Source organism: Zea mays, chromosome 6 (assembly GCF_902167145.1).
Source record: "Zea mays cultivar B73 chromosome 6, Zm-B73-REFERENCE-NAM-5.0, whole genome shotgun sequence".
NCBI lineage: Eukaryota > Viridiplantae > Streptophyta > Magnoliopsida > Poales > Poaceae > Zea > Zea mays.
The window spans coordinates 167051521-167066066 of record NC_050101.1 but is presented as its reverse complement, the minus strand read 5'-3'; the positions used below and the strand labels follow the sequence as shown (position 1 = coordinate 167066066).

Here is a 14546-nt window from a genome sequence, read left to right as displayed (position 1 = left end):
GGGATGATGACAATTAGCCAACCACCTTTGCTTTTTTTTCTCTCTTCGGATTCTAGGTAAAAATTTACCTGAGAAAATGTTTGTTTAGCTCTTGAAAGTTGCCATGACGCATTTGATAAGTCGAGTACCATGAGTATATACTTTGTGAAGCGGTAGTCTTCACGATGCAGAAGAAGACAAAGTGCAGTAGATGAAAGTTTGAGGATAAGCGTAGTACCTTCCACCCTGTAACTTCTGCATGCCTCCAAATTTTCTCTCAGTTTTATATACAAAGGTTCATGCTAGCACCACAAAATCCCTCAAAAAGCTAAAAAGAAAAGAACCAAAAAAAACTAATGATCCGCGACATAATACCTTGACATGGCGGTACTATCAGAGGCACAGGTTCCTGATGATTGGAATGTGGTTACACAGAAGAAAGAAACTGACATGGCTACTTGCCAGTATTCTTGTGATGTTGTCTAGTGAAAATACCTTATTTTCTTGAGAAGTATTGACTGAACCATCTAGCTGTAGATTCATACATTTGGATACTGCAATCTGATGCTGGATGGAACCTATCAGGTATAATGTTCTTGAAGCAACATTCATAATTCAGTGATGATCTGTAAACGAAGAAAATAAGTATATAACTGAGAAATCCGAATCCTTTTTATGCAGAACAAAATTGCAGATCTTACATATTTAACAGAGCTCCCCTAACTTCAATAATGAAGCACGAGATACAGTCATCAACATTTTGATAAATATGTTAGTACCCTGGATAGTATACTCTGTAAACTTGTTGCTATGCATTCACGCATGGGAGACTTGCTTGTAGCACAATTAAAACCTTTTTTTTGTTTTCCCTGAGAAAATATGACTTGGGCATGGTTGATGATATGAAGTAAACTGTTGCCGACAGGCTTTTTGAAAACATGGAACATTAGGTTTTCACAATAGTAAAGGTACACACGGTTGTCTATTGTTGTTTCATTTTAGTTTGCTTGCTGTACTGTAATTGGCTGCTTCTAGGTGCATTATTCTAAGATATATATACTGCTACAGCTAGATGTCAAACACAAAGGTTGAAATCTTGCATGTACTACTTTGCAACTGATTTTTTGTGTATGTTTGTATATTGGTTCTTTATGGTTGACATATAAAGTGCAATCAAGCATTAAGTATATGCAGCATACCAAATTGATGAAAAACGAGTATACAAACATTTGCCAAAAATAGTTTTGAGCTTGTTGTTGTTGTGTGTGTGTGTGTGAAACAGTAGCTGCTGAAAATTCATCTAGTCCGTACCTCCTGTGTCACTATGATGTGTATAGAATGATCTTCTTATGCTCCAGTCGGTCATGGTACTATCATCTTCAATCTCTATGGTTGGTACATGAGCAATTTTAGGCCAATCTTCACCATCATTTTCTTTACAGCTCTTTGTTAGCAGCGGGCATTCTTTGATGTACAATTCTTTCAGTGATTGTGGGAGGCCCTGTTCTGGCAAGCTCGGTATAAGAGGACATTTCAAAATTGTCATAGCTGCCAAACAAGATGTCGCTTCTATGCCAGGAGGCAAGCATCTTAGGTTGCTACAATGGAAGATCTCCAACTTTTTCAGAGTGGCAGGAAGCTTTACTGGAAAATATCGAAGGCTGGCACAATCAGTTATGGCAAGATTTGTCATTGAGAATATCCCATCAATCTCTCGAAGAAGAGGATTGATTAGATTGGAGCATGAGCTGATGCGTAAATCTTCAAGCATGGAGGGCAGCAAGCTATGCTGTTGGGATGGTTCCAGCTTTGGACAATCATAGATATGAATACTCTTAAGAGCAGTCAGGGCTCTGAATCCTTCAACTGGCAGATGAGTTAATTCTGGGCAACCGGTGATGGTTAATTGCTGGAGCATTGATAATTTCTGGCAAAGCAGTCCTCGCTCTAATGATGTAAGATTTGGGCACTGGTGAATTTCTAGGCATACCAATGATGATGAAACTTGAGAACTTGGAGTATATATTTCTGGAAGAATAGCGAACCCTGTTTCAGAAATTTTGAGCTTCACTACTGATGATGGGAAAGATGGAAATTCTTCTAGTAGTGGGCAGTCAATCACTGCAAGCTCTGTGAGCAATGGAAGCAACTGACCATCTTGTACAGAAGTCCAACCTTTTAGGTTAGACATGTCTTCAAATACCAGTTCCTTCAGTGATGGAAACCTCTTGACCTCACTGGTTCCTGAAAACTCTTGGTTGATGTGAACAATGGCATGGAAACCCCCGAAATCTAAAAACTTGAGTAGGGGAAGTACTCCAAGTGCTGGTAGAACTGAACAGTTTGTACAGTCAGACAGGTGGATGGTTTGCAATTGAGTTAGTTTACTTAACCAATTTGGAAAGTATATGCCTGCAAAGGCCTTGACTGACAGCTCACTGAGTTCATGATGTGGCTGGAGGTGTTCAAGTATCTTCATGTCTTTATCTGCTGTTTTTGAAGTCAAACGCCTACTTTCGGACCATATAAGGTGTAAATTGTTGATGTTTGTCTTCTTTGTTAGCAAAGCTTCATCAGCCTCTTCCACACTTGCCACGCTCTCAAGATTCTTAATGCAGATTTGTCCTGTGATCCCGTTGATTGCCTTCAATTCACTGATCTTGTATCCTTTGTCCTTACGGACAACAAATTCCTCCAGCTGTTGAAGGCAAGTCAAGTTCCCTATTCCAGCTATGCCATTGATCAACTCCGTCCTTGCTTCTAGCCATCGAAGATTTATGAGATTGGTTATGGTCTTTGGGAGGTAATCTAGTGAATGACAGTTTTGCAACTTCAATGTTTGCAGGCTGAAGAGCCTACCGATTGATGAAGGCAACATTTCTATTCCAGTGCCTGAAAGATTCAAATATCGAAGCAATTTTAAGTTACCAATAGAATCAGGCAGCTCAGTAATGTCTCGTCGGTTCAGATCAAGCACATGAAGGTACTTCAACTTGATGAACAGATCACTGGGTATAGAGTTTGTTATCGATTTGTATCCATTTAGTAGAAGAAGTGTGCGAGCTCTCTTAAATCCAAGAAAAGCTTCAAACTGGGTCCAGCTTCTGTTGTCACAAGAGAATGATAGATGCCTGGCATTTCTTGCAGTTGCAGGGCTGCTGCTGTGCGGGGGATCATGCAGCCTTAGGCCTTCATCCAATCTAAGGCATTCATTAATTGAGACAGACTGTGCTAGGTCATGCATGGCATCATGCATGACATATCCACTTTTGTGATGTTGGAAGAAGGATCTGCTTTGCAATTCATCAAAATAGCCACTCCCAATTTCTTCCATCTTTCTCCTTCCTTGAGGCTGAATGAACCCAAGGGCCATCCATATTTGAACCAACCTTGTTTTCTCAAAGACGTAATCTTTGGGAAACACTGAACAAAATGCAAAACATCGCTTCAGTGTGGCTGGCAAATGGCTGTAACTCAATCTCAGAGCTGGCAATATGTTGTTCTTGTCTGATGGCAATTCCCATATTTCACTCTTTAGTATGTTCTTCCAATCTTCCTCTGCATCCCTGGTACATAGTAAACTGCTGACTGCTTTTGCAGCTAGTGGCAGGCCTTTCAACTTCTTCACGATGTCCTTGCCTATTATTTCTAATTCTGGGTGTGAACTGGAGTCACCATCTACAAATGCATGTTTTTTGAACAACTGCCAGCAATCATCGTTTGATAGCTGCTTTAGATGGTAAGGAGTCATCCCACCCATTAGTATCCCCACATTTTTGTTTCGCGTGGTAATTATAATCCTGCTTCCCTTTCCCCCGCTAAGTAGAGCACAACGATATCTGTCCCATTTTTCAGGATCCTCATTCCATACATCATCAAGGACTAGAAGAAATCTTTTACCTTGCAGCTTTTTTGAGAGGTCTTCTTGGAGCAGGTTCATGTTTGTTGTGGCTGATGAGAATCCACTAGCAACTGATTCAATTGTTTCCTTGGTAAGCTTCATCTCGTCAAAATTTTCAGAAACACACAACCACACCCTTAACTGGAAATGCTCCTTTACTCTTTCATCATTGTAGATGAGCTGTGTTAGAGTCGTCTTTCCTAGTCCCCCCATGCCCACTATGGGAATAATAGAAAGGTTGGCATGGCCTGAGTTATTATTAGGGGCCAGCAACATCTTTACAATGGTTTCCTTATCTTTTTCTCTTCCAAACACACTTGAGTCATCGATCAGCGAACTTGTTTTGGGCCTCTCCTTTATCTCCTGCCTGTCGGTCCCACTGTTCATGTTGGGACCAATAATTTGTCTTTCCTTGATAAGCCTATCGAGTTTCCCCTCAATCTTCCTTATGTGCTGCGCTATCTTATGATTAAAGAAACACTTGTTCAACCAAAAACAGCAGAAACAGCTCCTAACCTTCTTCAGATGGTCATGGTTGGATGGACCTTCTAGTTTGGATCGCAGAGTCTCGGCTGCATACTCATCAAGCAAGTCATCCATCTCATCCGCGACATCCTTGAGCTTGGCAAGCCAGCTGCGTGCAGCCTTATCCTTCAATTGCCGCTCCTCGGCATCTTCGACATGAAATTGAATTGTTGACAGGATGCTCGATAAGCTTTGCAGTTCTTCAGTGACATCTGGAGGGAGTTTCAGCTCTCCGATAGTAGCAGCAAGCACTTTCTCAAAGAGTGCCTGCGTGAAGGCAGATAGCACAACCTCTCCAATCGGCATAGTGTCTTTTCTCCCCTCTTTGGCTCTCTATTGTCTCTCCCCTAGCAATGCAAATGGGGAATGCTGAACTGCTGGTGTGGTGGTTGAGGGCACTCAGAGTTATTTCTGTACCATTCACGTGCCAGAACCCTGATTGATAGTTTCGCTTTTCCTCCTTAATCGTTTGACCTTTTCTTGTGTCCATTTTAGATCTTGCTGGTCCTTGTGGGTTTTATCTCTTTTATGTGTTTCCCCGTTTCGTTGTTTTCGGTTCTCCTTTGCCTTTGTTTCCCTTTTCTGTTCTTTGGGGGTTGAGCTCTGAGGTTTTCATACGGGGTTTCATCTCTAGCCTACCCCAACGTGCTTGGGACAAAAAAGGCTTTGTTGTTGTTGTTGTTGTTGTTGTTGACCCTGAAGTCGTTGCTCTTGTTACCTGTAGAATTTAGTAACATATTTTTTCCGAAGAAATAAGTCTGATTTTTTTGTCATGCCATTGCAAGTCTGGGAAATGGGTTCTGAAATGGGATAAGTTGCTAATTCCTCACGTGTAACTGTGCTTCTGGAAACAAAGTGAAGGAATCAACCATGGCAACTTCCTGGAAAGGCGATTGAAGGGCACATATTGGACTATTATATATCCTTCCATTGCCTCTCTAGTCAACGTTGTTTGGCCCGTGCTGGATAGAAAATCTTGAAAAGAAGCTCCATGTACAGGTGCACGCCACTTCGCATCATTGACTGGATCATCAGGTGCGCACAAGTCTCAGCTCAGTAGATTACCATGTCTGCTACATATATTGTAGAGTTGAATATATAGTAGTCCCTTGAACTTGTCTGGAGGTGCCATTTAGGTTCACAAACTATCAAAATGCATTTCTGGCACCCTAGTATTATTTAAGTGTACCCCTTCGGTCCACAAACTCTCAAAATATATTTTCAAAATACATTTCTGGCACTATAATATCGTTCAAGTGTGTCACTTGTGTCTTCTTTGGTAGGGCTCTTTCAAATGCTCTTTTAATAGCTACTTCAAAAAATGTACCAAACAAGAAAATTCTCTATTGTCTTCTTCCTAAAAATAGAGAGGAGCACTCTCAGACACGGAGTGAAGTCGGGAGTCCAAAAAGAGGCATCTTCGGCTCTCTCGTGAATATAGGATCTATGTTTTCAATCAAGGGCTTGTTCGGTTCAACCCCAATTCATATGGATTGAGAGGGATTGAGGGGGTTTCAATCCCTAGTAAGTCAAAATCTCTCACAATCCATATCAATCCCCTCCAATCCATATGGATTGCAAATAACCGAACAAGCTCTAAATGGGTTGCTCCTTGATGGACTCTTCCTACGTGGCGTTGGCGGCGTGGCGCTGATTGTGCATATGAGGTGATTTGGCCGTGGAAATAAGCATATAAACCCTCTGCTTCATCATTCCGAGTTCCATGGCAGGAAATGAACGCAAGGATGGAGAGAGGAGATGGTGGTGTCAGACATGGTCACGTGTCGGACATTGCAATGCAATTGCAAGCTGATGGTGCTCCAGTGATCTAAGTTGGATTATGGTAGAATGATATGAGGGTAAAATATCACTTCGAGGTTACGAATAAACTGAAATAAACTACCCAATACTAGTTTATTTTAGCTTATTTATGTTTCAAAGAGATATTTTATCCTCCTACACTTTCACTATAATCTAGCTTATATATAAGTTAGGAGGGAAACAAATATAGCCTAAGTCAGTCTGTCGTTGTCGACATGGTGCTTGTACGTTTCTTCCCCGATTTATCAAGCAAGTAACAACGGACGAGTTTAGGCACTTCTATTTTGACAATAATAACATGCAGCTGACCGTTTATTAATCTTGGTCGATTTAATGCAACTAATTTTGGTGCTGTAAGCTCGGACAATTCCAGAAAACCTATAATAATAAGCATTAGGACATGTATAGTGGAGAGACACCAAAACGGTTCTCAAGCACAGGAGACAACTAAGAGACTCTATTGTACAATGGAGTGTCTATAAACATAGTTTATTAATAAATACAGAATTAAATGTATTTATATAGCATCAGATCGATAGAACAGACGACAAATTCGTACAGCGGGAAGTGAGGTGTCTAGAGATGGCAATGGGTACCCGCGACCCGATACCCGATGGGTATTTACTCCATTAGGGTATGTATGTGAGCTAAATATTCTACTCGTGGGTCTGTTATTGGGCAATAAACTTCACCCAATGGGTAAACGGGTATTAGAACGTTCTGTCTTTACCCATACCCGTTAACCCGTGGGTATAAAATACCCAATATAAACTTAGCCTAAGCCTGAACTTGGACTTTAGTCATCCATCTTTTTTACTATTTAACAACCTTTTAGGCCATAATGTCATAGAAGGCTTAACAACAATTTAATGACCATGTAATAGAACATGTAATGTGCTATTTAGTACTATCCTAGTGTTACTACTTTATCCAACTATCTTTGGTGTGTTGAATGGATGGTTAAATGATGCTAGAAATTTTGTACTGATATTTAGATGGATATACTTGACATTTGTATAATATAATATTTTGATAGATGTTTAATTGTGGGTACGGGTGACCCGATGGGTGACCCATACCCACATGGGTATGGGTATGGGGGTAAATCCATACCCACCAGTGTATATGGGTGACCCGATAGGGTTAATTTTGTGTCGTGGGTATGGGTATGGGGTAGTAATACCCGATGGGTATTTACCCATTGCCATCTCTAGAGGTGTCTGTTGCTACTTGGTTTACGAGCCAGAGACGTCTTTTCACGGAGAGACGGCTCTAAGATTTTTTTGCAAATAACCCCCTTAAACACCTTAAGAGCCTCCCCATTAAACACCACTGTACATGCCTTAAAAACTTGCAAGCCCTAGCTGTTGCCTGTTTGTTCATGTTTTCGATCTTGTATAAGAAATCTGTTCATATTCTGTAGAATACTTGTCCACCAGACAACTACACCAGGCTCGGTCTGCAATAGCGCCCGAGGATTGGGTTGTAAACTTGTGACCCATAGTTTTTAATATTTTTAAATATTTTATATTTATAAAAAAAAGAAATATGTGCTTATGTATAGCGTAAGCTAGCGGGCTTGAGACCTGCACCTCCGCCCTAGTACGGAGGCGAAGTAGCAGCCCACAGACCACCTAACCCAAAAGCGATTTTGGGATAAAATTTTCGGCCCAGCCTACCTGCAGGCTGGACGTAAGCGCCACCAGACGTCTCGCTTACAATTACAAGTTACAAAGGCGGGGTAAAAAAAAATTAATACAGAGAAGAGGTCGTGCGGTGCATTGGTAGGCCCGGCCTAGCTTTAAGACCCAATCGCCGCAAACCCCTCTGAAATTTCTTATCCCCCCTCATCTGCTCCACCTCCGACATCGCGCGAGACGAGCAAGCCCAAGTATGGCCGGAGCAGCAGCAGCCGCCGCCGTGGCGTCCGGGGTCTCGGCCCGGCCGGCCGCGCCGAGGAGGGCTTCTGCGGGACGCCGCGCTCGGCTGTCGGTGGTGCGGGCCGCGATATCCCTCGAGAAGGGCGAGAAGGCGTACACGGTGCAGAAGTCCGAGGAGATCTTCAACGCCGCCAAGGTACCGCCCTCTCTAATTCCTTCGCTCCGCGTCTCCTAGATGCCGTCTGCCAGGGTTCCCGTTCGTTTCGGAGGCCCTCGTCGCTTTTGAGGTGTGAATTCGGAAGAAGAGACGTCGCTTGCGGCCAGCTGGGGAATGCATTGTTTGTCTTTGTCGTGGAAATTGTGGCCGATCGGTTCGCTTTTCTTTTCTGTATTTCCGCCAAGGGTTGCTGGTAACGCAATAAGAGGTGGATTGTCAAAGATGGCGTGGAACGCGGAAACCGGGGGCTGGGAAAAGGGTCTGGAATGGGCCCGATATTGTGAGCTTAGTAAGGCAAACTCCACCAGCACACCGTAAACAACAGCACACCGTAAAGCTCTCTCAACCGAACATAAGGGAGCTTTAGGGGGACCTCGTCTCCAACAACTCCCCTGTAGCTCCCGGGGATGGCAATTTAAGCTGCAGACCTAAAATCCGACTTATACCCGACCTGATAGGTGTGGGTGTGGGCGAAGATTTTGACTCACATGTGCACCCGGCCGCACTCGATCCAAAGTTTTGCGGGTGTGGGTGTGGGTGTGGGTGTGGGTTTCTATTTTAACCCGTGGGTGACCCGCACTCGATTCGAAATTTGGTTCATTCTTTATTTTGCGCAAAAATGATATACACTAGTAATTATTTAAAAAAAAGTAACTTAGCTAATGATTCATGAAAATGTTTTGTTGCTGCTTAATGAGAGAAGGCTTAACATTCATATGTATAACTCAATTATTGGTGGTACATAATTGCTTATAGTTGATTTACTGTTTAAAAGTGTACACTTAGTAAAAACCCGTGGGTGGACTGAAACCTGACGGGTTCGAGTGTGGGTTTGGAATTGCACCCGCGGGTGCCATCACAGACGGGTTTAGGTAGACTTCATGGATGCGATCGTACCACTCGATCAGAGGGCGGGTTTTTTCTCCATCCGATGTGAGCCCGACCCATTGCCAATTGCCATCCTACTCCCCCTGTGTATAGGGAGATAGGAATCTCCTTGTATATATAGGGTGGGCAATATGCTCCCCTATATGTTAATTAGCATGTTTTTAACCTTAATTAAGCCCTGTGACATAATGATAATATATATTATGATACTACAAATATTGTATGATTTTTTAAAATTTCAAAAATGATAAATACGTGTTCATTAACTTAGTTAGATAGGGGTGTTGTATAAGGGGAATTGTTGGAGACGAACTGTATGTAAGGGGAGGATCTTTAGGGGGATATAGTAAGATATATTAGAAAGTACAAATAAGGGGCGATGTATAAGAAGAATTGGAGTCAGCCTTAGTCCTCAACCCAATTGACACATGAGTAAGCCATGTAGATGAAAGCAATCCTATTGAGATAGGATTACCTAGGTGCAGCAAGCATTACTTTTGATGTGACAAACCGGTAAAATACCATACCTTTATGAAGTTAGTAGCCATTTTTCGTGAGTCATGCTTTAGTCCTGGTCCTGGATCTGTAGCTGTAAACTGCACAAAAGGTGACTTGTGAGTACAACCCTGATTGTATATAAAAATATCATGAAATGGTGGGAACTATTATCACAATGACCAGTGTTAGGATCTTTCACCTTTTGAGATCTCAGTCATCTTGTCATCATTTTTGCCCATGGTTTTGGATGTTTCATTGACTGATGTTTCACTTTCTCAGGAGCTGATGCCTGGAGGTGTTAATTCGCCGGTCCGTGCCTTCAAATCTGTTGGTGGGCAGCCAGTAGTGTTCGACTCTGTAAAGGGTTCTCGTATGTGGGATGTTGATGGGAATGAGTACATTGATTACGTTGGTTCCTGGGGTCCTGCAATCATCGGCCATGCAGATGATAAGGTACATAATTGATTATGTTGGTTCTGGCCAATATGTTTTATGTGAATATGAAGTATTTCATCATAATTATTTTGTTAGTTAATCTATGGGTCTGCTTCTGTTTCCTATCTCTTTGTTCTTTCATGATAGTTGATGGAGTAGCATACTTGTATTTCCTATAAGGGCCCGTTTGTTTCGTTGGAATTGAATTCCATTTTAATAATTATATTTTAGACATAACTAATTAAGTTTATATATTTATATATATAATATATTTGTATATTATCCTAAATCATGTGAGAGAGATAGTTATATACTACATTTATGTTATAAAGGCGCAAGTAGAAGAATGTGATATAAGTTGTACATCGGAAAATATCATGTAAATCTATAGAATCAATTTCCATCTCTCAACCCATGAATTTGAGGTAGGCTTATATGATAACTTTGGAAAGTGGTGGAATGTCATATTCTAAAAAAATAGTCTATTCCATTAGTAAGATTCCAATTCCTCGAAATGAAAGGAAACAAACGGGGCCTAATAGTTGATTAATTAGACTAATCTCCATCCCATTTGTGATTGTTCTAAAATTTCTGAACCTCTATATGTATCATAAAATTTTCTTGGTCTGATTTTGTAAATCAAATTGGTGAAATCCATGACGGTTTATAGCTTTACTTCAACTTCAAATATTTGTCAACTTATAGTGTGATTTTTGAACCACTGTGGAATATTGGAAAAATACTATATTTGATTCGGCAACATTTGGCTTAAGCTGGCTTGAGAATTGACAAAGCTAAATTTAAATCACCGTACTATATCTTGTTTGATTCAGGTTAATGCTGCATTGATTGAAACTCTGAAGAAAGGAACTAGCTTTGGTGCTCCATGTTTGCTGGAGAACGTATTGGCTGAGATGGTCATCTCTGCCGTGCCAAGTATCGAAATGGTCCGCTTTGTCAACTCAGGGACAGAAGCCTGCATGGGAGCGCTCCGCCTCGTGCGCGCATTCACCGGGCGGGAGAAGATCATCAAGTTCGAAGGCTGCTACCATGGCCATGCCGATTCCTTCCTTGTCAAAGCTGGCAGTGGTGTCGCCACCCTTGGCCTCCCAGACTCCCCTGGCGTCCCCAAGGGGGCCACCTACGAGACTCTAACGGCACCCTACAATGATGTCGAGGCAGTGAAGAAACTGTTCGAGGACAACGCGGGGGAGATTGCTGCCGTCTTCCTCGAGCCAGTTGTTGGCAACGCTGGTTTCATCCCCCCACAGCCTGGTTTCCTTAACGCTCTCCGCGACTTGACCAGACAGGATGGTGCGCTCCTGGTCTTCGATGAAGTGATGACCGGCTTCCGTCTGTCTTACGGTGGAGCTCAGGAGTACTTCGGGATCACCCCTGACGTGACGACCTTGGGCAAGATCATCGGGGGTGGCCTCCCCGTTGGTGCCTACGGTGGGAGAAGGGACATCATGGAGATGGTTGCCCCCGCAGGGCCGATGTACCAGGCAGGAACTCTCAGCGGGAACCCTCTAGCCATGACCGCTGGGATCCACACGCTCAAGCGGCTGACAGAGCCCGGCACCTACGAGTACTTGGACAAGATCACCGGCGAACTCGTCCGTGGGATACTGGACGTCGGTGCGAAAGCAGGGCATGAGATGTGCGGAGGACATATCAGAGGAATGTTTGGCTTCTTCTTCACCGGCGGGCCCGTCCACAATTTCGGGGACGCCAAGAAGAGCGACACCGAGAAGTTCGGGAGGTTCTACCGTGGCATGCTGGAGGAGGGCGTGTACTTCGCTCCATCGCAGTTCGAGGCGGGGTTCACCAGCTTGGCGCACACCTCCCAGGACATCGAGAAGACCGTCGAGGCCGCTGAGAAGGTTCTGAAGCGGATATAGGGGGTCCGCTTCAAGCAAGCATGCAGAGAGCATTTCCTCGTATTTACGTTCTTGTACTCTTAGTTCTATATGCCACCGAGGTTTTGTATTGTGCAGCAGCAGGACAGCTTCTGTAAGTTCCTCTTTCTGAATTAGTGGGTCTTGTTTTTGTCAGTGCCAATAAATCTATGGTCCACGATTACGGTTTCGTTGTTGTACTGATGTTCAGATACAGGATTGTCTAGAACCTTTTTTTTTAGAAAAAAAAAACAATATCCACATTAGTAATGCACTGACCCGGGACTTGCATAAGCCATCTCGGACTCTTCCCAGCTCTCAGTGTCTCCTGTTGTTCAGAACATTGTGCTTCTTTGAGGTGTACTTCTGACGGGAAGGCCAACTTTAGGTGGTGCAGCCTGCAGCGTTTCCAAAACACAAAGCATAGAAAGAATGGGACACAGATCTGCAAATTCGAACCATGTATGTATAAGCTAATGGTATTCTGACCGCTGATGACGAACGGCTGCTGCTGTGGTTCAAAACACTATAGCAACAACTGGTGCGCAGCCAACACCTGGAGCGACTATGGCTAGAAACTTACTCCAGCCAACAGATTGCTTATCTTTTTCTCGAAACTGGGAACAGTCACCGGCTCACCAGACATGATCACAAGCACACCTTACTCTAACTAGCAATCTGAATGGAATAAAGTTGGCTAGATCGAACGAAGACTCTAAAGAGAACATAGCACTAAACGAGCAGCACCTTCCAGCTTCAGCAAAGGAACAGATAAAAAACAAACAGGCACAGCCAAAACTGAAGCTACTTATTCAGAAAAAAATGTTCAAAAAAGCAAAGGGAATTAGTATTTGTCGGCGTTTCGACCGCGGGGGTCTCTGGACCGACGAGTAAATTGTCGCTGCGTGTCCCAGCCCAGATAGGTCGGCGCGAGACGGGACACAAAGGGGGGAGAACAGTAAGGGGAAACTGCGGCCTTCGTGTTGTCCTGCGTCCAGGGCGGATGGATGCGCTTGCAGTAGGGGGTTACAAGCGTTCGCGTGGGAGAGAGAGAGCGAGAGCCTTATGCGTCGGCCCGTTCTCCCGTGCGGCCAACCCTCTGTACGAGAGCCATGGACCTTCCTTTTATAGACGTAAGGAGAGGGCCCAGGTGTACAATGGGGGTGTAGCAATGTGCTAACGTGTCTAGCAGAGATGAGCTAGTGCCCTATGTACATGCCGTCATGGCTGTCGGAGAGGTGTTGCTGCCCTGTTCATGTGATGTCGTGGCCGTCGGAGGAGAGCTGGAGCCCTGTGGAAGTACAGCTGTCGGGGCTGTCGGATCCTTGCTGACGTCTCCTTGCTGACGTAAGGGGCTGGGAGCTGCCGTCGTCATGGAGCGTGCGGGTGCCATCATTACTTGTTTACTGGGACGAGCCAGATGGGACGCCGGTCTTGTTCCCCGTAGCCTGAGCTAGCTAGGGGCAGGGTAATGATGGCCCCCCTGGCGACGTGGCCGATCCGGGCCCGAGTTTGGGCGAGGTGGCGATTCCTCCGAGGTCGAGGTTGAGTCCGAGCCCTGGGGTCGGGCAAGGCGAAGTCCATCTTCCGAGGCCGAGACGGGGGCCGAACCCTGGGGTCGGGCGAGGCGGAGCTTCCTATGTCGCCCGAGGCTGGACTTAGCCGCTGTCGACCTCACTCTGGCGAGTGGCACGGCAGTCGGAGCAGGGCAGGCGGCGCTGTATTCCTGTCAGGTCGGTCAGTGGAGCGGCGAAGTGACTGCGGTCACTTCGGCCCTGTCGACTGAAGAGCGCGCGTCAGGATAAGATGTCAGGCGATCCTTGCATTAAATGCTCCTGCGATATGGTCGGTTGGTGTGGCGATTTGGCCAAGGTTGCTTCTCCGCGAAGCCTACCCGAGCTGTGCCTCGGGCGAGTCGACGGTGCGTCCGTTGCTTGAGGGGATCCTCGGGCGAGGCGTGAATCTTCCGGGGTCGGCTGTCTTTGCCTGAGGTCGGGCTCAGGCGAGACGGGATCGTGTCCTTTGAGCGGAGCCTTGGCCTGAATCGCGCCCATCAGGCCTTCGCAGCTTTGTGCTGATGGGGTTTACCAGCTGAGATTAGGAGTCTTGGGGGTACCCCTAATTATGGTCCCCGACAGTAGCCCCCGAGCCTCAAAGGGAGTGTTGGCACTCGCTTGGAGGCTTTTGTCGCACTTTTTTGCAAGAGGACCGGCCTTTCTCGGTTGCATTTCGTTCCGATGGTGCGCGCGAGCGCACCCGCCGGGTGTAGCCCCCGAGGCCTCGGAGGAGTGTTTTGACTCCTTCGAGGTCTTAGTGCCTTTCGTGATGGCTTGGTCGTTTTGGTTGTTCCCTCATGCGAACTGGTCGTTGCCCGGGTGCTTAGTCAGGTCCCAAGTTCTCGGGCTGGTATGTTGACGCTGTCAACGGTTTGGCCGGAGCCGGGTTTACGAGAGTAGCCCCCGAGCCTCCGCACAGAGCGAGAGGACGGTCAAGGACAGACTCGA

General features: G+C 45.0%; 2 protein-coding genes across 2 annotated transcripts; one reads left to right on the top strand and one right to left on the bottom strand.

The window, feature by feature from the left end:
- Positions 1-211: 211 nt before the first annotated feature.
- On the bottom strand, positions 212-6687 carry LOC103631582 (putative disease resistance protein RGA3). Its single transcript, XM_020539604.2, has 2 exons — positions 1291-6687; positions 212-605 (listed from the first exon to the last, which is right to left on the bottom strand). The coding sequence occupies exons 1-2, from the start codon at positions 4709-4711 to the stop codon at positions 595-597; spliced, it is 3432 nt and encodes a 1143-aa protein (XP_020395193.1). The 5' UTR covers positions 4712-6687; the 3' UTR covers positions 212-594.
- Positions 6688-8095: 1408 nt separating this feature from the next.
- On the top strand, positions 8096-12279 carry LOC100193482 (Glutamate-1-semialdehyde 21-aminomutase 2 chloroplastic). The gene is made up of 3 exons (NM_001358757.1): positions 8096-8302; positions 9989-10162; positions 10978-12279. The coding sequence occupies exons 1-3, from the start codon at positions 8120-8122 to the stop codon at positions 12043-12045; spliced, it is 1425 nt and encodes a 474-aa protein (NP_001345686.1). The 5' UTR covers positions 8096-8119; the 3' UTR covers positions 12046-12279.
- Positions 12280-14546: the final 2267 nt, after the last annotated feature.